Genomic DNA, 23,555 nt, shown 5'->3' with positions numbered 1-23,555 from the left:
ATCAGGTCAAGTGGGTTCCCATTGTGATTTTATGACTGTACATAGGATAGAGGCTTATGATGAGCCCTTAAATGGTTTTAGCTTTCTACAGTAAATACATGTATGTTGGTTTATGATTTTAAAGTTTGTTTTTAATGTTTGGCCCTTTAATTGCATATTAACCTTTCAGGATTTTTACTCCAGTTTTTGGGTTAAGTTTCTTTCCCTTCTTTGTTTTGCTTACAACTGGAATGAGACAGAAGACTGAATGAGCTGCTTAATCCGGTCTCGGTCTGCATCCTCACAGCACTGGATATTGTTGCACTGCAGCAGTCATTCACAACTGGATTATCCTGTGTGGATGAACCAATCTGCTTATGAACAATTGTTACAGGTCCAATGACAGCACCGTATGCCAGGATGTGTGGATTCAGTGGTGAGCAGCTGGGGCACTGGACTTCAGCGAGCCATTCAAGACTCACAATTGTAGTTTGATCTAAAGTAGAGCTCAAACAGTGTGCTACCACCTTACATTGATATACTAGGAAAATTAAGAAATGGGTGAAAAGATGGATCTGGGGGTCTGTAAAGGCTGTAGATGAGTGAGCATAGGAATAGCAATCTTTCAAAGCAACTAAGCTAGCAAGCATAAAGAACTTCTCCCAACAATGCACAGAAGCGCTGTCAATTAGAGGTGGCTGCCAGCTACAGTAACACCTTGTCTTGCTCATTCAGTAAGCTGGGGGTCCAAATTAATCCTTTTTTGAGTCTGACTGTTCCTACCCATGTGCAATTACGATTTCAAAGCTAAATGCAATTGGCAGCTTCTTGCTTGAATGTCCGGGTCTTTGTCAATAGGCTCTGCTCTAAACCCCTTTTTTGAGCATTCCAGGATTCAATAAAAGGCTGAGTTTGAAACACTGGGAAGAAAATGGAGAGAGGCCAGAAAGATCCAGGTTAACAAACAGCTTTATTGGTCATTTTACAAAAGGGTTTGTGATCTACCAAAGAAACACCTGCTGCTCGCTGCCTTGGGGCAGGCTTGGTGGAGCACTGGGCAGTATTGGAGCATGTGCTTAGATGGCCGGGCTGCTCTCTCTGCCCATCCTGAGCGGGCTGACCACAGGCAAACTCCCTTCCCCTGCTGCCATCTCCCATCCCCCCTCCCGCTGGGCACAAGCCCTCTGCTTGTAGAAATGCCAACCTTTCCAAAAATCAGGCCCACAGGCTTAGTCGTCCCTTTTTCCTGGTTTATAAATACAGCTTCCTTGGTTCCTGGGAGCAAACGTATTTACAAGGGGCCAGGCCATGCGGCTCCTTTTGGAGGGTCATAAATTAGAAGCACAGAAACCCCTCCCCCCAGCCCAAAGTCCATGGAGTGCTGGGTTTGTAGGCCTTGCGTTGCTCATGCTGACTCCGTTTAGTTTCATCTCTTTTCCTGAAAACACCAAAGAGGAAAACGCTGTCAGTAGGGACCCTCTCTGCTGCTTCTCACTTGTATGCATCCTCCCCAGATCACAGGACCACTCTCTAACCAACATTAGCTACTGGACTCATGATTTCGTTGCCAACTCTTTGTTGGGAAAATCCAGGAGATTTGTGGATGAGCCTGGGAAGGCTGGGGTTTGGAGAAGGACATGAGCTGGATATAATGCCATAGAATCCACCCTCCAAAGTAGCCATTGTCTCCAGGGGATACTGATCTCTCTTGCATGAAATCAACCATAATTCCAGGAGATCTCCAGGCAACCTGCATTCATTTGATAAGATGGGCCCATTTTTCCATGGGGACAGCTGTGGTGGGGGAGCTGGTCTTGCCTGCCTCAGAAAGCACATTCCATTTTAAAATCAGGCTGGGGATATCAGCATTTGGAACAGCTGTCTCCCACCTTTTTGAGGCTGGAGGTACCACTGGAATTTTGACACTATATGGGGGGCACAGTGTTAGAATACAACAGGGGTGGTCAATGGTAGCTCTCCAGATTTTTGTTGCCTACAACTCCCATCAGCCCCAGCCATTGGACATGCTGGCTGGAGCTGATGAGAGTTGTAGGCAAAAAACATCTGGAGCGCTACCATTGGCCACCCCTGGAATACAAGTTATTTACATTTCAGCCATTATAGAGTTAACTTGTGTTTATCTGAAAGAGGAAATGATGTATTGTAGCTTAAACCCAATTAGGAACCCAGTTTTCTAAGCCCAGGAAACATGTAAACAATGTATTGATCAGAAAGCACACAAGGTGTGAAAAGCTTTGATGTTGTATGCAAGCTTGAATTGGTCTTTTCCCTGTTTTGGTGTTCTCTTGGAACAAGAACTACCAGACAAAGAATAATAAACTGTAGCCATGTAGAGATCACATGTAGTTAGCTATGCTAGTAAGCTAAGTTGTATTTCTTTTATTCCAAGTACCTTTTCTTGATGTTTTTATAGTAAACTTTATTTCTTTTGATAAGCTTAAGCCTCATCTCCATTTATTGCCACTCCACATCTCTGAATTCTTAAACGAATACCCAACATACAGTTACAAAATGGCTGCTGCAGGAGGCACAGCCAGCCACAAAATGGCTGCCACAGCTTACCTTCCGTCACACAGTGATGATCTTTGCGTTGTGGAGGTGCTGCTGCGAAAGCAGCAGTTTTAAAAATCTCCAAACCAATCAAATCTCCAATGGCCAATCAGAAGCCTTCCTGAGAAAAGTCTCACCTGACCCCCCCCCCCCCCCCCCGCTCACATTCTAGTACTTGGTGGTCTCCAGGAAACATTTCTGTAGGTGCCATGGCACCATATTGGAGACCCCTGATCTGGAGGCACCCTAGAAAAGCCAAGACTTTCTCAGTGAGGAAACAGCTCAAACTTTCGTAGCTGATTGCTCTGACAGACTGAGATGGACCTACCACAAACCTTTTCTCAATTCCAGCAGCATCCCAGAGACTCAGACCCAGAACCTTTGCCAGGCATCTCCTGGAAGGCCCCAGAAAAATCTGCATTTTTCTAAAGCTTTGTGTCCTCCCTTTGGCAGCCTGCAACTGGTACCTTCTGCTTCTGCAGTTCCCACCCATATCCCTGAGCCAGGCTTTTTGACTCACCACCTGGCTCTGTAAGGACAAAAGCATACGGATGCTGAAACTCACTTCGCTGCGATCCCCTGCTGTCCGGCTGCGTCCTGACCCGTGACCTCTAGATCCCGTTGAGCCCCTGGAAGAAGAGCTTCCTGTTGTGGAGCAATTGCTTGACACCTGGCTTCGGGAGAGAAAGCTGGGCTTGCTGTATGGGATGATTTCCTCCTCTAGCAGGAAAAGAAGAAGGGGGAGGGGAGAAGCACGGTATTGATCTGGCTTGCACAGGCTTTGCATATGCTTTACTGCCTGCATGTTGGCAGAAGGATGACAAAAACAAGATCCTGAATTTAGGCAGACTCCTTTTAAGGCCCTGAGAAACCTGGGGGCAAAAAGTTTATTTAGCTAATTTATACATCTCCTCTTCAGAAACCTGCTCAGAGACCTGTTAGCCTCACAAGTAGAGCAGTAGATCCAAACTAAACAAATCATTAAAAACCCCCACCTAAATCAGAGTGTAAAAACAACATTAAAAAACAATGAATGGCCTGAACTGATATTCATAAAACAGTCTGCAGGCTAGAAGCAGACCAATAAAAATAGATGGAACCCTTTAGTTAAAAGCCTGGGTAAGCAGAAACATTTTGGCCTGGTGCCTAAAAAAAGAAGTAAGGTAGGTGCCGGACTGTCTTCAAAGGGGACGTGCCACCAGAGGAAAAGCCTCTTCTCTGGTTGCCACCTGTCTCACCTCTGCTGGCAGAGACACAAAGAGTTACCAGAAGATCTCCCTGGTGAGATGGACATTAAGACTCCTCTCCTTTCCTTTTCAATGCCCCGTGTAGCAGCCATTTTCTTCTTATATGGGTAATATAACAGATATGCCCCTGAACATGCAGGTTCTTTGGGACCATCCTATCTCATGTTATGTAGGAGGAACTAAAGCTGGAGGAATGTCAGCTGTTCAAAGCACACCTATATTGGACATCTGGATTCAATACAGAATTCAACACTGCACTATTTACAGATTTTAGGTCTTGAAAACTTCAAGACACCCCCCCCCCCTCCCCTGGCAAGAAAAACACTACTCTTTCTGCCAAGAAAATTGTAGGAGTTGTTGAGTCTCTGGAGGTTTTTTTGTGGTGTTAATCTACTGTCGTGGAGAGTCTTAGATGAGCAGGGCTTTCACTTTCACTAAGAATGGACAGGTATGTCACGCTTGTCCCTCCACTCCAATCCACTAAGCTATTCTGCTGCCAAACCACAACACAAAAAATAACTGCTGGCAGCCTCACCGTCTCGGTGCTGGTGGTAGTGCTGTCCCGCCACTGTGCGAGGGGTGACCTTCCGCTCCATGACTGAGGCACCGTTCAGGTCCTTCTCCAGAGAGGAGGTGTTGCAGGCCAGTCGCAATGCGCTGTCCGGAACAGAGCAGCCGAGGTCTTCTGCTGGAGGTGGCAAGGGGGGTGGCGGGAGATCTGTAACCAGAAGCATGGGTGAAGAAGCCCCATGAGTCCCATTCTTCCCCAGGACTTAAGATTCTCAGGCACATTTCACATATTTTCCATCACAGCTTTATAGTCACAAGAAAGCAGGAAACTTAGAGAAAAACATATGAAACTGCACAGGTAGCTGCTCCTTCTAAAGTGAAAGTTATGGGGTACAGGACCTTTTTGATAGTGGCACCCCAACTCTGGAACAGTGTTCCCAAGCATATTTGCCAGGCACCTACAATGCTATCTTTTAGGCATGATGAATTAGCCCTCTTTAAAAACAATTAGGCATGCCTTTGACAACAGCTGATCTGTGATCCTCCCCATCCCTAGTTATTTATTTGCTGTTTCACTGGCAGCTGTTTCTGTCATTATTTTTGTTTTTATCTATTAACTATTTGTTGTCAGCCAAACAACAACAAAAGGAGCGGTGGTGGAAAGGCATGACACAAACTTTATCAATTAATCAATCAATGAAAGTAAGAGATTCTCGGGAAGCTGGATTTTGCAAAAATGCACCAAATCTATTTGGTTGTAATCAAGGAGAAGAGGAATACATAAAATCAAGGAGAAGAGGAATACATAAAAACTTAAATAAATACACACACCTGTGTGTAAGCTTGGTTCTATGTTAAGAGAGCAACACAGTTCTTCTTCAGGCCCTGCAATACAAGAACGCTTTCCAGATGTGCCAGTTGCTCCTCAGTAAATACATCAAGCAGAGGCAAGACTGCACTGCTTGAAGTGGTGGGATTCAAAGGCTGCCAGTGTTGTGTGTTGGTTACAACATCAGACTAGGAACTGGGAGAGCCAAATTCAAATCCCTACCCATGGTTGCTGGGGTAACCTTGAGCCAGTCACAATCTCAACCTAACCTACCTCAGAGGCTTGTTGGGAGAATAAAATGGAGGAGAAGAATGTGAGCTGGTTTGGGTCCCAAGAAAGAACAAGGAAGGCTGCTACAGTGAGTACTGGCTCAGAAGTAGAACATCTGCTTGGCATGCAGAAGGCCTCAAGTTCCATCTCTGGCATCTTTGCCTTAAAGAAGGACAGGTTTCTTACCTGTAACTGGTGATCTTCGAGTGGTCATCTGTGCAATCACACATATGGGTAATCCGCAGGATTGGCCCCGACCTCGGAGAGTTCAAAGCAATCTTGATCGTAGATCTGGCGCGCCTCCCACTTGTCCTGGGAGGAGACAGCTACTGCGCATGCCTGGACAAGGGGGAGGTGCTTAGCCACTCAGTTTCTTCCCGCCGCCGGATAGGTGGAAATAACTGTGCTTACTAGCTTCCAGCAGCGGGGAAGGCTGGGTGGGTCTGTGTGATTGCACAGATGACCACTCGAAGATCACCAGTTACAGGTAAGAAACCTGTCCATCTTCTTCGTGGTCTCTGTGCATTCACACATATGGGTGATTAGCGAGCCATTTCTTCGGAGGTGGGTGCTGGACCTGTAAGAACATGAAGGGTTAGAGCGTAACGTAATGATAGTGGTACTCACAGTGGTTAGTCGAAGATCGATCGTAGCACTGCTTGTCCGAAGGAGGCATCTCGCCGGGCACGGACGTCGAGAGCGTAGTGCGAGGCGAAGGTAGATGTGGAGGACCAGATGGCTGCAGCGCATATGTCCTCTATAGGGATGCCTTTCATGAAGGCAGACGAGGTAGCCACGGCTCTGGTTGAGTGGGCTCGTATATGTTGAGGGATTGGTTGCTTTGCCAGCTGGTAACAGAGTTCGATGGCAGCAACAATCCATTTGGAGAGTCTCTGGGTAGATATTCTGCTGCCCTTATTATGGGTAGCGTAGGTGACAAAGAGTCTAGGGTCTTTACGGATTTGGCGGGTTCTGTCTATGTAGAAGGCTAGGGCTCTCCGTGCATCCAAGTTGTGGAGTGCCCTTTGTCCCGCGTCCGCGGGGTGCTGGAAGAAGGCTGGTATAGTGGACTGTCTTCCTAGGTGAAAGGTAGAGACGACCTTGGGTAGGAAGGTCGGGTCAGGTCGGAGGACCACCGTACTGTTATGAAATATCGTATACGGTGGGTCTGCTCTGAATGCGCAGATGTCACTGGCCCTCTTGCCTGTGGTGAGGGCCGTAAGTAGTGCCGTCTTCCATGACAGCAGGTGTAGTGGGATGGAGGCCATGGGCTCGAAGGGTGGTTTCATGAGTTGGCTCAGGACTAGGGACAGGCTCCAGGTGGGTAGAACTTGTTTGATTGGTGGGTGTAGGTGAATGATGCCCTTGAGGAAAGCTCTGGTCGCGTGGTGAGAGAATACCGTTGTGCCATCGATGCGGGGGTGGAAGGCAGAGATGGCTGCCAGGTGTACCTTCAGGGAAGAATACGACAGACCCGCTCTGGATAGCGTTAAGGTGTAAGTTAGTACCTGAGGTATAGTGGCGAGGTTGGGGTCGAAGTTGTGCTGTGAGGCATAGTGTGAGAAGCGTTTCCACTTAAATAGATAGGATTTCCTAGTAGATGGTTTTCTGGAGTTCACTAGGACCTGACGGACCTCCGGAGGGAAGTCTAGAAACTGATTCTCCAGGCTGTTAATTTGAGCGATGCCGGGTTGTGGTGAAGGACCCTGCCGCCCTGTTGAGAGAGGAGATCCCGTGTTTGAGGGAGCTGGATGAAGGTATTGTTGGACAGGAGCAGCAAGGTCGTAAACCAGGGTTGGCGCGGCCACCATGGAGTTATGAGGATGCAGTTTGTGTGGTCTACCTGAATCTTCTGTAGAACTCTGGTGATAAGTGGAATGGGCGGAAAGAGGTAGTGGAGTGTTCCTTTCCAAGTTTGTATGAAGGCATCCCCCCTGGAGAGGTGGGATGGAGGACCTCTCATGTAGAAACGGGTGCATTGGGCATTTGACGGTGAAGCAAATACATCTATCTTCGGTTGTCCGAAGATGCTGAATATCTGTCTGATGTATCGGCTGTTGATAGACCACTCGTGGTTGTTGGTGGAGTGGCGGCTCAGGGCGTCTGCCTGGGTGTTCTCGGCCCCTGGTAGGTGTACGGCCGTGAGGAAGATGCCCTGGCTTATGCTCCAGTGCCACAGGGCTAGGGCTCTCTTGCAGAGTCTGACGGAGGCGGTGCCGCCCTGCCTGTTGATGTAAAAGACTGTGGCGATGTTGTCGGAGGTGACCTGGACGTGCTGGTTCCTTAGCGATGGGAGGAAGGACCGCAAAGCCTTGTGCACTGCGATGAGCTCCAGGCAGTTTATGTGGAGAGAGCGTTCGTAGTCTGTCCACTGGCCCTGCACCGTGAGGTCTTCCAAGTGGGCTCCCCATCCCCAGTTGGAGGCATCTGTGGTTACAATCACCGAGGGCGGTGTCTGCTTGAATGGCATGCCCTTGTAGAGGTGATGTTCCTTGGTCCACCATTTGAGGGATGGTACAATGTGTAGTGGAAGGGTGAGCAGTGTGGATTGATGTTGTGTGTGAGGGCGGAAAGTTCTTACGAACCACATTTGGAGGGGACGCATGTGCAGCTTCGCAAACCGCAGAACTGCTGTGGTTGCTGCCATGAGGCCTAACATTCTCTGGAAGGTGAGCGCTGTTTGGGAACGCTGGGCGATGATAGTGTTGGCCAGTGACATTATGGCGAGTGCCCTGTCCTGAGGTAGGAAAGCCGTTTGTGAGAGCGTGGAGATGTCTGCTCCTATGAATTGGATCCTTTGGGTAGGGACTAGTTTGGATTTTGAGAGGTTGACTAGGAGGCCTAAGGTGGCCAGGGTGGAGAGGGTGGTCGAGACGTCCAGTTGTAGTTGCTCCCTGGAATGGGCGACGATCAGCCAGTCGTCTATGTACGGGAAGATTGATATCTGTTGCTGGCGTAATGTGGCTGCTACTACTGCCATGCACTTGGTGAAGACCCTTGGTGCTGTGGAGAGACCGAAGGGAAGGGAGCAGAACTGGAAGTGCTGCTTCCCTATGGCAAACCTGAGGAATCTTCTGTGATGATGGTTGATTGTAATGTGGAAGTAGGCGTCCTGGAGGTCTATGGACGCCATCCATGCTCGTTCTGGGATGAGCGGGAGGATTGCCTGAAGCGTGACCATACGGAATTTCTTGTAGGTTATGTGTAGGTTGAGTTTGCGGAGGTCGAGAATGGGTCGGAGTCCTCCGTCCTTTTTTGGCACCAGGAAGTACCGGGAGTAGAAGCCGGTGCGATGGTATTGGGGTGGGACTGGTTCTATCGCGCCCTTGTCCAGCAGAGACGCGATTTCCGTCTGCAGGGGTGCGGACGGGGGTGTGGTGAGGAACCGGTGGTGCTTTGGAGTGGACGTAAACTCTATTAGGTAGCCTCTTTGAATGATGGCGAGGACCCAGGCGTCGGATGTTATGGTCCTCCAGGCAGTGTAGAATGGTTGTAGTCGTGTTGATGGGTTTGGCTGATGGAGGGAGACTGGACGGCTCGGGGCAGGGAGGTCAGAGAGACGGTTTGGGTGTGGTTGAAGGTTTCTTGGTTGTTTGGCGTCTGTGTTGAAAGGAAGGCTTGGACTGCGGTGGTTTGCGCTTCCATGGTTCCTGTTGTCGTGGGGATCTGTTCCCTTTGTATTGGTTGGACCTCCAGTTCCTTTGTCGATTGGTTTGGGTCAGAGGTTGGGAGACTCCCAGTCGTCTTGCCCTCTTCCTGCCATCGTCTACAGATGTGAGGATGTCATCTGTAGAGGAGCTAAACAGGCCAAGGCCATCAAAGGGCAAATCTTCAACTTTGTATTTGATGTCTGGTTGGAGGGAGGAGGACCTGAGCCACGCGTGTCTGCGGAGTGCTATGGCTGAGGCCAAGGTTCTGGAGGAACACTGTGCAGCGTGACGGGCAGTGTTGATTTGCTGTTTGGTTACTCTGGCCATCTCCTGCAGGGTCGTGGTGGCTGACTTTTGGGATGCCTCGGGCAGGGATGGTACCAATGCGGCGAGGGAGGTGGTCAGGTTGTGGGTGTATGCGGAGAAGCATGCCATGTAGTTGAGGATTTTGGTTGTGGCTGTAGTGAGGGCGTAAATCTTTCTTCCGATGGTGTCGAGTTTTTTGCCCTCCCGTTCTGGTGGTACCGGGTGTCTAGTCTGCTTCGACTTCGAGGACGAATGTACAATGATCGAGTTCGGAGCCGGGTGGGTGAACAGGAACTTGGAATCAGGTGCGTGTATCTTGTACAGCGCTTCAACCCTCTTGGATGTTGGCGGTACCGATGCCGGTTTGTCCCATGCTTCTTTGAGTGTTTCTAGTAGAACGGGGAGCATTGGGAGAGAAGAGCTGGATGGAAGATCCGCGTGGACTAGATCAAAAACGACGTCCGAGACTCTGGGGGCGTCCGTATTGAGCTTTAGATTTAGCGAGCTTGCCATGTTTGCTACCAGGTCGAGGTAGGATCTTGGGCCTTCAGACGGTGATAAGTCTGCTGGCTTGGCTATGTCGGAGTCTGGGGATTGTAGGTCCGAACCCGAAGAGTGGTCGGAGTCGGAGAGTTCCTCCTCGGATCCGTCGTCGGTTCCTTGAGGTAGGTCGGGCTGTGTTGTCTTGGGAGCCGTGTGTAGGGATTCTAGTGGTGACGGGAGCTTCGGTTCGGCGCCGAGGTCCGTAGGGTCGTCATGGTGAAGCGATTCGATCGAAGCAGTTTGGAGTCTGTGTGTGCGATCTCGGTAGCGCGGAGACTCTTGGTAGCTGTGGTAATGGCGATCATGGGATGGTGATCGTCGGTGCCGTCTTCGGTGCCGTGGGGATGGAGACCTAGATCTCGATGGAGAGTAATAGTAGTGTCTCCCCCTGCGGTGGCTGCGAGAGCGCCGGCGGCTGCGGGACCTGGTGCGGCGGCGACTGCGGGACCTGGTGCGGCGGCGGCTGCGGGACCTGGTACGGCGGCGACTGCGGGACCTGGTGTGTCGACGACTGCGGGACCTGGTGCGTTTGCGACTGTGAGATCGAGGTCTAGTCAGGGGATCTCTCGGGGTCGAGGGTTCTCTGGTGAGCGCGTGGGCGTCTATCGGCTGTGAGAGATCTACGAATTTAGTGGGGTCGAGAGTGTGGGTCCTAACGGATGCGGTAGAGTGCGTATCCAGCAGCTGGTCTGGTGGGGAATTCGGAATGGACGGCGACTTTGATGAGATGCGGATGATTTCCAACGGAGTGATTGACGGTGTTGCCGTCGACTTCGACGTCGGAGTCTTCGGCATCGATCCGGAGGCAGTGGCGGTCGGGTTCGAGGCCTTCGGTTTGGTGGTCGGGTTCGAGGCCGAGTCGAGAGGGCGGGTCTTATGCTTTTTTGAGCTAGTGCTGCCCGTCGGGTCCGAGTGGGCGGAATCGGAGCGGCGACGCTTTTTGGGGTCGTCCGACTTCTTAGAGTGCTTGCCGGTCTTAGGCTTACAGGGAGTCTGTGCCACGGAAGCTGCCGACTGCGCCTCTCCCACGAGGTGTGGGGAAGATGGCGCGGGTTGTTGTTGTCCGCCACGCGGCATGGCCGGTCGGAGTGAGGTTTCCATGAGGTGGCTCTTGAGTCTCGCGGCGCGGTTCTTGCGGGCCTGTTTGCCAAATTGGCTGCAGTGCACGCAGGAGTCTGGACGGTGTGCCTCTCCAAGGCAGAACAAGCAAAGAGAGTGGCCGTCGGACGAGGGGATTTTTGAGGAGCAGCTGGTACAGCGTTTAAAGATTATCTTGTCCCTTCCTTCCATCCGCCCGGGAGGGGGGGGGGGGGAGGGAGGGGGAAAGTCCAGAAAGATAGTAAGAGGAGGCTTTTTTTTTTTTTTTTTTTTTATACGATACCAGGAGAAGTAGAAGATGAAGAATTGAAGCGAAGAGAAGGTAGTTGTTGGAGATTGCAATGAAGAAGTTGGAGATCAACGAGGAAGGTGCGATCCGGTCGGCGGTAAGGAAGAAACTGAGTGGCTAAGCACCTCCCCCTTGTCCAGGCATGCGCAGTAGCTGTCTCCTCCCAGGACAAGTGGGAGGCGCGCCAGATCTACGATCAAGATTGCTTTGAACTCTCCGAGGTCGGGGCCAATCCTGCGGATTACCCATATGTGTGAATGCACAGAGACCACGAAGAAGATTCAAGCGTTGTGAAAGGTCTCTACCTGAGATCCTGGAAAGCCACTGCCAGTGTGAGTAGACAAGGGTCTGATTCTTTATAAGGCAGCTTCACATTTACTCTGTAGCATTCCACTGAGTGGTGGCAGTAGAAACTGCCATTATATGCAACACTTTAGAATACAACCCTTTCAGATAAAGGATGCAAGTCAAGGTTTGTGACTCTTCTCTATAAGGCTAACTGGCCCCTTTCTCAGCAGGCTTTCTGGGCACAATCAGGTCATTTAGTAGGCTCTTGGATAGCACTAGTCAATACCATGTGACATTGCTAGTATCCTAGGGCAGTCCCGTCCACCTATTCAAGTTTAATTCACTGCACTGCTATTCTCTCCCCCTTTCCCCTTCCCTCCACTTTTGGGCTGCTGAGCAACAGAAGTCTCATTCATACATTTTTGGCTGAAAGCCAGTGTCTGGATCCCACGACACCCTGTTCATGTCAGTTATGAGGATCCAAGCGAGTTTGGCAAATGATACAGTTTTGTATCCCTTTGTCCCTCTTTTCAGATACTCCAGGAGCAGTGCAGGATCCAGCCACAAAGCAACTCTGCAGCCTGGGTAACGTGCAGTTTCTCTCTCATTTGTCATAGCAAAGGAAGGACAAAAGGGGATTAAGTAAGAGAAAGGAGAAGAAGAATAGAAAAGCTTAAGTTGCCTTAGAGGTTTCTGGTCCAAACAAATGAAATTATACAGAGCAAAACTCAGTCTTAGGCTGTGTACAGGATGTCCAATTTGGAAGCCCACTCACTCCATTCTAGTCACAAGTACAACTTCCCCTGCAGGGCTAAACTCTGGAAAAACTAGTTCTGCTAATCTGTGGCAGACACTGGAGGTACACAACACTGATTGGTTGGCACCTGTGTGTCACACATCACAAAGTCACTGTCCCTGCTGATCAGAGCAGTTTTGAAAGTATTTTTTACACTTTTAAAAAATGTCATTGTATGGATGTTTAATCAGAAAAAAACCTTGCAAGTACAGGTATCTGAAGAGTAAATGTGTGTGTGTCGGGAGCTATGCCCAGCACACAGCAAAACCAAACAAAATCTGCCCAAACACACACATGGTATAATTTCTGTTGGTACTTAGCCTTTGTTATAGATCTCTCAAAAGGTCTCTCAGAAAGATCAATGTGTTCAAATGAGGAATTAAAGGCTTTAACAATTAGCTCAACTAACACAGCAAAAAATGTAGTAGCTGTAAACACTGACTGGACTAATGAGGTAGAGAAAGGGATAAGAGAGAGACATTTGGATCAGATGCCACTTGTACTCGATTGCTCTCCCATGCATGGTAGGAAGGAAGGGTATGCCGTCCCTCTTTATACCCCAGTGTGCCTCTGAAGTCTCCTGGCAACCTCATGTGGGTTTGATAAATTAACAGAGTCCATCTGCACGGAATCGAAGGGTCAGATCCCACAACTGATTTTATCTGGGATATTAACTGCATAACTGAATTGTATGTATGCTTGTCCTACCAAAACGTTACATCCACATATGGACATTTGGTGACTTTGGAAGCAAGCCAAGAACGGTGGACGGGCATGGAGGAAAGGTGTCATCATTCAACCTAGGCCAGAGATTCTGCTGCCAGCTATCAGGAAACCATTTTTGGAAGGACAGAAAGAGGCATGCTGGTCTAGAACCCTCATGAGCTATGAAGTGGCCTTCCACTCAAACTACTTGTTACTGGGGTGGTGTTAAGAGTGTTGAACTAGTAGCTGGAAGACCCAGGTTTGAATCCCCACTTGTGCCATGGAAGCTTGCCAGGTGACCTTGGGCCAGTCACACATTCTTAGCCCAACCTACCTTACAATGCTGTTGTGAGGATAAAATCAAGGACAGGAGAATGATGTAAGGATTGGATATTGGATTTATATCCCGCCCTATACTCTGAATCTTAGAGTCTCAGAGTGGTCACAATCTCCTTTACCTTCCCCCCCCCCACAACAGACAGCCTTGTGAGGTAGGTGGGGCTAAGAGAGCTCTTACAGCAGCTGCCCTTTCAAGGACAACTCCTACGAAAGCTATGGCTGACCCAAGGCCATTCCAGCAGGTGCAAGTGGAGGAGTGGGGAATCAAACCCACAGTAATGTTTTAAAGTGGGAAAGTAGTGGGGAGGAAAGGGCTACAGAACGTCTCTTTCTGCACACTGTTCTCCCTTCATGAAAAAAAAAATCCCAGCAGCTGTATTTGGAAAATGATCAGAGAAGAAAAGATCATGTGCTGTTTGACCCTCTATCAGAGGACTGCCCTTTGACCTCAGTGCTGCCTGCTGGGACAGGCACAACTCTCCAAGGTCTCAGGCAGGGAAGGGTCTCAGGCCTTTCCCCCAATCTGCCCCTGGGACCTGCATGGAAAGTATATGTTGCCTTCCTGAGAGCCAGGGTGGTGCAGTGGTTAAGAGCAGCAGACTTTATTCTGGAGAACTGTGTTTGATTTCCCACTCCTCTACGTGCAGCCAGCTGGGTGACCCTGGGCCACTTACAGTTCCCTCAGAAGTCTCTCACTCCCACACCTACCATACAGTGTGCCTGTTGTGGGGAAAGGAAGGGAACGTAATTGTCAGCTGCTTTGAGACTCCTTAAGGTAGAGAAAAGCAAAGTACAAAAAGCTATTCTTCTTCTTCAGGGGAGATATTTGGTCACACCTCTACATGGCCACACAGTACCAGGTCCATCTTGTTCATTATCGTTTCCTCTGACAGCTTCTCTCCAGCACTTCAGAGAGAGAAAGGTCTTTTCCAGCACCTGCTCCCAGAGAACCTTTAACTGGAGATGCCAGGGGTTGACCCTGATGGGAAAGCAAAGCATGTGCTTCACCACTGAGCCATGAATATTGTGCTCCTTGGCCTGCAGTACACAGCTGTGCAGGTGGGCTTATGTAAGAAAGAGACAAGGCCTCTGGAGCCTGAGAGAGACACACTCACCTCCCTGTTTCTTCTCTCGACGGTAGTGGCTAGACTTGGATTTCTTCTTGCCTTTTGCTTTCTGCCCTGGAGGGAGAGGCATGTCTCCTGGGCTGGGCTGGGGTTTTCCTGTCAGCAAAAGCCGGCACCAGAGTCAAATCCTCAGCCAGCAACTCTGCCTGTCCCCACCCACTCTCCTCCCTGGCACAGCCTACCAAGGGCTGGAACCCACAGGCAGTGCCCAGCATAACTCAGCATTGCTGGAGAGCAAATCACATTGGATGACCAGGAGCCAAACAATGATGCAGCATCTTTGGGGTGCCCAAGAAAGCTCAGAGCTGTTTCCTCTTAAAGCAAATACATGGGGCAGGGTGGGGGAAGGAAGACTGGTGCTTTCCATTCCATTCCACTCCAATCTTGTTTCCACCACCACAACTGCAGCAAGCGGGTCACCCTCTCAAATCTGGTATTAAAAGCATGTGACCTCTCTGTTGAGTTGCTTGGGGACTCCAAAGGTGGGCTCGGTCCCTCCAACTCCCTGTGCCTGAGATGCTGCACTGCCCATTTGAAAGAGGGGCACCCACCTATTCCCGGGGAGTCAACATTCTCTGCACTGTGTGCTGGAGTCTGGCTCAGGTTACGGCGATGACCTTGCTTGGGAGCGCTGCCTTCGTGTCCCTCTTCGAGCACATTGAGGTTTGGGTTGGACTGAGTCAAGGGAGGACTCAAGGCCCTGGGCGATGGCCCCGAGCCATTGGGTAGCCGCCTTGAAAGCAAGGAGTACAAGAATTAAAGAGGATGGAGTGGACGCAGGATAACAGCGCCGTGGCAAGATAACCGTTTATAGGGCTTTGTGTATGTTCTGCACTCAAAAAGAAACCAGAATTCTTTGCCGCAGTAACTCATATTCTGTAGCACCGCAGCCCCAGGGCTGTGATCACACCCACTAATTAATGCACTTTCAGTGCACTTTCCAATGGGATTTTGCCAGTTCACACAGTAAAATCTAGTTGGCAAGTGCACTGAAAGTGGATTGAAAGTGCATTATTTAGTGGGTGTGATTGCAGTCTTGCAAGTCTCCAATCCATTAAATAACCTCCAACCACTTATAAATTCCATACAGCCTAGACACAAGCTGTTTGCAAAACTTAAAAACAAAACTTAGCTTCTTTGCATGCTGAATTATCTGCTCAGTAAAAAGTTCTTCCCTTGTTTGGCGGAACTTCAGAATATGCATAGCCCTGGTCGTGTCTCACATCGGCATGCCCTGATGCCATTCAGTCTATAGCCTATCAGTGCAAAAGGCATTCTCACCCTCTACTATGCCAGATATACACCCAGCCAGTAGTAGTCCTATTAGGAAATGGATTTGGGAAGCATTCTAAGTAAAGCAATTAGAATAGAAGGGGAGAGAAGTAAAATAACGATGGTGGATGAACCCAACAAACATTTGAGGCCCTTCTACCAGTTCCAAAAAATCACTCCTGTGTCGACTTTAGCGTTCAGCACAGTTGTTAGGGATACTGATCATTATTACTGAGCAACTGGAGGATGGAGACTGATGGGTAGACTGTGCAAGGGAGTCCTAGCAGGACTCTGTACGTATGGGTAGAAGCTCAAGATCAGAACTGTGCAGGAGAATGAAGGAGCCATGGAGCTGCATATGCTCGAGTAGGAAACCCACGCACTGGAGGGTGTAATTAGAGGTATGCACGGTGTCTAGGAGAAAGCATAATGGGGCTCGCTTGCATGCTTCAGAAGTACAAGTGATTCCTACCTGGGCAGGTGTGGGATCTCAAAGTGGTGTAGTCTGGGGATGTCCTCGGAAGCTCTCATCTCATCTCGGGGTGAGGGGGTCAACGTGGCCGTGGACTGCTGCCCATAGGAATTAGCAGGAGAGGAGGCATCTCCACGAGGTGGGGGAGGAGGACACTCCTCTTCCTGGATGTTCTCCATCAGGTACGTCCTTTCTGGCAGGGGCGGGCACCACTCCTCTACCTCTGAACTACAAACAGGGAGTGAACTAGACAGTTTGGCCGAGATGCATACAGTGTGCCCTCTAAATTTCTTCTACTGAGCAGAGCAGTTCATATCCTGAGCAGAATCGAACTGCCGCAATCTTAAAATGGTCAATAGGCAGTGCAAGACCCTGTGTGGCTCCAGCTTACTGCTGAGTGGGGCTTCCTGTGTTAATGAGCAGCCACTCGTGCACAGCTTATAGGGAACACAGCTTAGAGGGCTGCATATCGTCCTCAGACATCCTATTGGAACGCAATCCCCTCAAGTGCTAAAGGGACATTTAAACCCTAGTTAAGACTCCTCTGGCAATATTTCATTCGTACATTATCAATGAAATTTGTCTTCTCTGGTCTAGAAATACTCTTAGATGCCATCAAATCCATCCATAATGCTTAAAGACAGAGAAGGGAAATCTTTTTTCTAGGACATTCTTTCCTATTTAAAATGCAGAGGAAATACGTGGTTGGCTCTGAAATGGGATTTCAAACTAGGGTCTGGAGATGTTTTGTTAACCACAGTTTATGTCATTGGGATTTGTTGTGATGGTCATCTGAATTCACAAACTGCAGTCTGCCTGTGTCTGCCTGGCCACAAAGACAACCATATAGAGAGAACGTCCTTCATGCTGGGAGGTAGCGTGGATGCAAGAAGCAGAGAAACTGGTGTTTATGCACAAAACGGGCTTGTTACATCTGGTAGATTAAATGGAGATGATATAGAAAATTTGGTTTAAGCGAACCGCTTTTGCACTGAGACATCTGAATGAAGCCCTGGTGTCCTTTTGATTTTGAATATAACGGATTGACTAATCCCTGGGATGGCTGCTCAGTTTTCAGATTCAGGTCCAAACAAGAAAGGTGGCCTTTTTTATTTACTTTTTTGAAATATTTCCATTTCATCCTTCCACAGTGCAGTCTACAAAGCAGCAAGTATATTTAAAACTTTTATGTTTATATTACATACCGACTGGATTTCTTTTTTAAAAAAGCAGTGAAATAAAGAGTACAAGATATCAAAGCAGCAGAACAGCCTTCAAGATATCTCGCTGGAAAACTCTTTCAAAATAAATGGGGTTGAACCAAAAGGAGCACAGAGCAGGCACCAACTGAATGTCTCTAAAAAGTCTGTGCCACAGCTTGGGCACCACCACAAAAAAGGCCCTGTCCACATAGTAGCTACTTGCTTATCCTCCAGAGTTCATGATAACTGGAACAGAGCAAATCCTAACTCAGAGTTGATACAAAATTTCCTACTAAAAGAAGGCTTAAGTGTTCCTTATCCTGACCAGAGCTCAGACATGGTTCCAGACAATTTAGAGCCATTTGAATTATTGTTCAAAAACCCATTGCAGTGACTGGAGCTGCACATGAGTGGGAGGCTTGCCTCCCTTAATCCTTTTCCTGCTCCATAGCTGCTTTGGGGTGGGAAAAAATTGAAAATATTTTAAATAGCCATGTCCTACGCCTTAGTGGCTGAAATCTATTTTAAAAAAGGAAAAAGAGAATTAAAAGGATAATGGGATGTGCTGCTCTCCTCTGAATATGCTGCTCTCCTCTGAAACTCAAATGCACCTTGGGTAGATCATAAATCTGAAGGAATTTCCATGAGTATATCAAGCTAGTCCCACTTTTTCTCCAGGAGAAAAGCAGGCTATAATATTGAAATAAATATAAAAAGAATATGCTGGTATAAAGCCAGTGTGTCAGCAGAGCCTCAAATTCAGATTAATGGTTAACATGTGAAGCTGCCATATACTGAATCAGACCATGGGTCTATCAAGTTCTTGTCTACTCTGACTGGCAGCAGATCTCCAGATCTCAAGTGGACTATCACTTGATCCTTTTAACTGGGCCAGATGCCAGTTTTATCAGCTAGTGAAACATTACGAGGAAAGGCAGTGACAGGCTATGCCCCACCCAGGATACCTACTTGACTTCTGTCTCCTCTTGCTCCTCCTCTTCTTCCACATACTGACTCAGTTCACTGGCAGAAGGTGGTGGAGGAAGCACTTCGGTCCAGTTCAAGGATGGTGTCTTCACCGGCTTTCCCATCAACTTCTGTTTCCCAGGCTTGGAAACTAGAGAAAGAAACAGCAGCCAGAGTGGGGACCCACAGAGTCATCCAAGAACTAAGAGCAGCACGTCTAGGATGTTTGGTGGGCCATTAAGAGGTCACAACCTCAGCTTTGACATCTTAAACACCTCCTGAAACCCAATGCACCAACAAGCTGTGTCTGTTCTTGATTCTGAATCTGAGTTATGGTTTCTATCCCCCAAAACAGAATCTGCTGCATTAGACTCATTTGTATGTTCTTTAGGGAAAACAGATGTCCAAATGCTGACGTTATTTGAAGAGTCGACGAAGTACTTCAGCGGCAAGACTTTGCCCCTTCTCCACTGCTGCTGCTTATGCCCGGAAATCCTTCTGCAAGTCCCTTTTCAAAATCCATCCTTTCTGTGCAGCCATTATTTAACCTGCCAGCAAGGCTGGTCTCATCATACTCCCAGGTGGGAGCAGCTGCCGGGACCCAGGGCTTCTGGCAAGGCCCACTGATGTTGGCACCTCCTGCCCACTCCTGCCCTCTGCTGCACTCAGTGTTTGGTACCACTGTGAGCGTGGCCAATGGGAGAACTTGTGAGCAGACAAAGAGACTATGCACAAGCAGGTGGGAGGCATGCAAGTGAGTGGGAGGGAAGGAGGGCATGAGTGCCTGAGGGTAGGCAGAGGAAGGGAGGAGGCCCCTGGGAACTGTCTGCCCGGGGACTCTGGAAACCTGGCACCAGGCCTCCCGGCCAGTCTTTATCCCCAACCAAAATGCAGTCTTGCTATGTTGAACTGCAACTGCTCCTGTTCATTCACTCTCCTCTCTTGCCACCATCTAAACTGTAACATCCCTGGAGGAAGGACCGGTCTTGACCATGAGTGTTGCTCAGTAAAGCACTATATAAAGTACTGACACCTTCTATCAATGCATCCCCGATTACCACAAAGAGTTGTACCACACAGAGACAAGTCAGAAGTCCCATTCCAGATGGCTTGGTTGGGAAAAGATCAACCCCTCTAAAGATAGTTACATCCGCAGTGCATTCGTAAGCAGAGTTTTGCCCTTCTAAATCCATTGATGTTTATGGGCTTAGAAGGGTGCACCTTTGCTTAGGAGGGCATTGCCACCAAGGCTTAGCAACATACTTCTAGGCAGAGGTGGAATTCTAGCAGGAGTTCCTTTGCATATTAGGCCACACACCCCTGATGTAGCCGATCCTCCAAAGGCTTACAAAAAAGAGCCTTGTAAACTCTTGGAGGATTGGCTACATCAGGGGTATGTGGCCTAATATGCAAAGGAGCTCCTGCTAGAATCCCACCCCTGCTACTAGGAGGGAGGGGATCTTTCCCTTGGCCTCTCTGTAAGTGACGGGTTAGAGTGACACCAAAGAAAATTTCTCCTTTGGGGTGTGTGTGTGTGACTTTGGGGAAGAGGCAGGGACAAGGGTGTTGCCTCCTGAAGGCACAATTCTAGACTTGTTATCTATAAAACGCTTTCCTTTTGCATGGCTGCTTTTAACCTCCTCCCCACCATTTAACTCATCAGAACCTGAGGTTTGGAAAGACTGCTGAGAAGTTGGCCTGAACCCCAAAGGATAGAGCAGGATGTAAAATGAATCAATACACGGAGCCTTGGACTTTCTCCAGACTAGAACAGCCCTCTTTAGGGATTCTCTCCTCTCCACAGATGACACCACTGCAACTGGAAAACATCTGTCTGGAGAGAATAAGGAGGCTCTCAGGTGCCTTCAGGGTCCCTACCGCTCTCAGCCCTGCCCCGCTCAGGCTGGGCATACTGGATGCTGGAGATCCCAGGAGGGGCGTTCCACTGGCTCTCCTCTTCGTCAGGTGAATGTAAATGCGTTGCCCCATATGGTACCACGGGTGTCGTGGCGTATGGGGTGGTGTGCTGGGAAAACGCCCCATTGAATGTCCTCATGTCATCGCTGGCGGGGTCAATGGTGCTGTAAATGGGCCCGTCAGACACCCCCGTTCCGAATTTCTCAGTCTGCGCAATGTAGTTGGAAATCCCAGCATCTGCAGAGAGGGAGATGCACAAATGACCTTGTTGTTACCAGGCCTTTGGGCTGAGCCGCAGTAGATTCCGCGGTCTCCAACTGTAAGCTTCTCCAGCATTTGTGGGCTTTTGAGAACTGCCTCTAATCCAGGCTCGGGGTCTGTCTGAGCAATTTAATTGAAATCCCCTGTTCTTCGATGCAAACTTTGGCTTAGCTCATCTCCTGGAAGGTCACGGCCCGGAAAGCCTGTTTGAGAAGCCTCACCAGCTTCCTCATTTGTGCAGACTAAAAGCCTAAGCCTCTTGCTTTAGCCTGCACACCATCCCCAGAAGGCTCTATCTGTCCATTGTGCTCATTTGCTGTTCTACGCCGGCCTTGCTGTCAGAAGGGCTTTGCTATTTCTCAGCCTGATCATCCCAGCATACCACGGGCACAAAGCTGCATGACACTTACTGTTATAATACCTCTCCGTGGCATTGTGGTTTCCTGTACAGCAGGCTGCTCCAGGTTCCTTTGCCTTGCCGTTCCGGAGCAGATTCGGGGCTGGCCATGAGTCTGCCAGCCACGGATAGCTGGAAGTACTTGTGGCCATGGCCAGCATGCCAGGCCTGCTGGAGGAAAGACAGAAAAGCTGTGGGTGTTTGGGTGCTTTATATTAGCACTGTCACACAATTAAAGAAATCCTGAATGTTGAATCATGCAGGCCTCATTTTGGGCAGGAGCTCAGGAACGGAGCTTCAAAATCTCTAAATTTTATTGTGCTTTCTTTCTTACCCACTCTCCCAAATATTTGCTTCTGGGCTCCATGGTTCAAACCCCCTGTGAGAATTTTGCTGAATTCTAAGATCTGACAAACTTTCTAATATTTTTCTCTACAAAAAATGGTGAAATAACCAAAACATATAAAAAAAAACAGATGGAAATCTTTATCATGTCACTGCAGCCACATAGAAGAAAGTAATTCAAAAAGTATGATGGGAGTAAGGTTTTATTATGACAGTTATAATTCAAGAAGCATTTTAAGCTGAGCTGATATAATTTACATCTTCCAGTGATGTCAGGGTATGTGACATATGCAAATTAGTTGTGCTAATGAGCTCCAGCACCTCCTTTTCTACATGACCCTGTTGTAAGACCGAGTCTACACAATACATCTCACTGTGCGATGTCTCCTGTGAGCACTTGCCACATATATGAACATATGAAGCTGCCTTATACTGAATCAGACCCTCAGTCCATCAAAGTCAGTATTGTCTACTCAGACTGGCAGCAGCTCATGCGTGCCAATGGTGCAAATGTTAATCTCCACTTTTATGGATTTTTAAAAATCACATCTTGATGCTTTCCTCATCTGAGCATCTGTAAGTTTCTTATCTCACAAATCCCACAATTATTTTTTTTAAGTAAATAAATGCATGCCATTGCTAGCTTTCTACAGGAAGCTGCAGAAGTCAGTATTTTGAAGAAGAACAGTCAGCCTCCATTCTTCCAGACTGTCTGGAATCAGAACTCGATGGTGGAAGACACCAAAAGTCTGGTTTGCTAGGATTATAACAGAAATGTTTAGAATGCCACAGGCCAAACAGACAGAAAATCACCATTCATTTATCTACCTGCTAAATCAGTGCAAAGTATCAGGAAGCCACTGAATGGGATGCTAAAAAGGGAGGAGGGAGGGAAGGAAGGAAGGTGGAAAGGTGGGAATAATTAATGCTATATCCTGGTCTTTGCACTCACCTGCCACTGCCCCGCGCTGGCCCATCCGCATGGGGGAAAGAGACTGAAAAAGAGGGGACCAAACAGTCAGGGACGTCTCCTTGGAAAGCAAGATGTGGCTCAGGTGGGTGGTGCCAGGAAAAGCGATGTGATGGAGGCGGGGGGAAAGCCTTACCTGCTGGCGTGTACGCAAAGGAGGCTGCAAAGAAAAGCAGGCAGATGGTAAGCAAGTCACAGCTGTGGTAGGCAGAGCTGGGAGGTGAAGGATTTCGGAAGCTGTGGGTGGAGCATTTTAGTGGCATGGGAAGCGGGGAGCATCTCACACACTGCACTGCTCTTACAGCTTTTTTTGGCATGCCAAGGCACTTATTTTATCCCCCTCCACTTCCCCCCAGGAGCCCAGAGCAGCGTGCTGGTTTGCCCTTCCACATTTTATCCTTACAACAAGCCTGAGAAATAGGTTAGGGGAAGAGTGTCAAACTCATTTGTTACGAGGGACAGATCTGACATAAATGTCATTTTGTTGGGCTGGGCTACGTATGTCTTCATATGTAATGCCATGGAAGTGGAGATATAAACTTTATAAAGGACACAGGCAATCCCAGTTAACAATTGAAAAGAGTAAGAGTCCAGTAGTACCTCAAAGACTAAAAACATTTGTGGCAGGGTAGGAGCTTTCTTAGTCACCGCTCACTTCTTCAGATACAACTGAAGAAGTTATCTGAAGAAGTGAGCAATGACTCACAAAGGCTTCTACCCTGCCGCAAATGTTGTTAGTCTTTAACCTCCTACTGGACTTTTCCTCTTTTCTACTGCTGCAGACAGACTAACATGATGACCCATCTTGATCTACCCCAATTAATAATACTAATTTTTACTCAAAATACAACAGGCTTAAAACATTAACACCCTTACAGTATTTCCCTAAAACGTATCCTTGATGCCCACCCGCCCACTTCCACTGCCTGTTATGCATTAGCACTGGGACAGTATAGAAGAACATATTCAATTTTTAGCCTGCCTTCCCCACGCTGCAGGCTCAGGGAGGGTTACAACACTATTAAAACATACAAAGGTTAAAATATAGTACTGTCCTTAAAACCAACCCATTTCTAAACAACACTAGTACAATATCAGTCGCTCCTGGGATGGATAAAAGCCCTAGATGGGCCAGTTTCATCCAATGGTCTATATGTTTGACATCCCTGGGTTTGGGTGTGAGAGATAGAGACTATGCCCATCCCA

The 23,555-nt window shown here is 48.5% G+C and overlaps 1 protein-coding gene across 6 annotated transcripts in view; it reads right to left on the bottom strand.

The window, feature by feature from the left end:
• Positions 1–930: 930 nt before the first annotated feature.
• Positions 931–23,555, bottom strand: part of ROBO3 (roundabout guidance receptor 3) — a 266,531-nt gene continuing 243,906 nt past the window's right edge. For 2 of the 6 annotated variants that reach the window (XM_060251801.1, XM_060251797.1), the window contains 10 exons: positions 22,332–22,509; positions 21,048–21,205; positions 20,338–20,613; positions 18,463–18,610; positions 16,292–16,519; positions 15,099–15,280; positions 14,536–14,643; positions 4,333–4,515; positions 3,116–3,270; positions 931–1,417 (listed from right to left, as the gene is read on the bottom strand). In XM_060251801.1, the coding sequence (XP_060107784.1) occupies positions 1,406–1,417; positions 3,116–3,270; positions 4,333–4,515; positions 14,536–14,643; positions 15,099–15,280; positions 16,292–16,519; positions 18,463–18,610; positions 20,338–20,613; positions 21,048–21,205; positions 22,332–22,509 (1,628 nt within the window). In that variant the 3' untranslated portion in view covers positions 931–1,405. Of the gene's footprint in view, positions 1,418–3,114; positions 3,271–4,332; positions 4,516–14,535; positions 14,644–15,098; positions 15,281–16,291; positions 16,538–18,462; positions 18,611–20,337; positions 20,614–21,047; positions 21,206–22,331; positions 22,510–23,555 lie in introns of those variants that run through there. The other 4 variants (XM_060251802.1, XM_060251799.1, XM_060251796.1 and 1 more) reach the window with 4 other exon arrangements.

The sequence above is a fragment of the Heteronotia binoei genome, chromosome 12 (genome assembly GCF_032191835.1).
Source record: "Heteronotia binoei isolate CCM8104 ecotype False Entrance Well chromosome 12, APGP_CSIRO_Hbin_v1, whole genome shotgun sequence".
NCBI lineage: Eukaryota > Metazoa > Chordata > Lepidosauria > Squamata > Gekkonidae > Heteronotia > Heteronotia binoei.
Note: the sequence above shows the minus strand (reverse complement) of the source record. Positions and strands in the feature narration are given on the sequence as shown.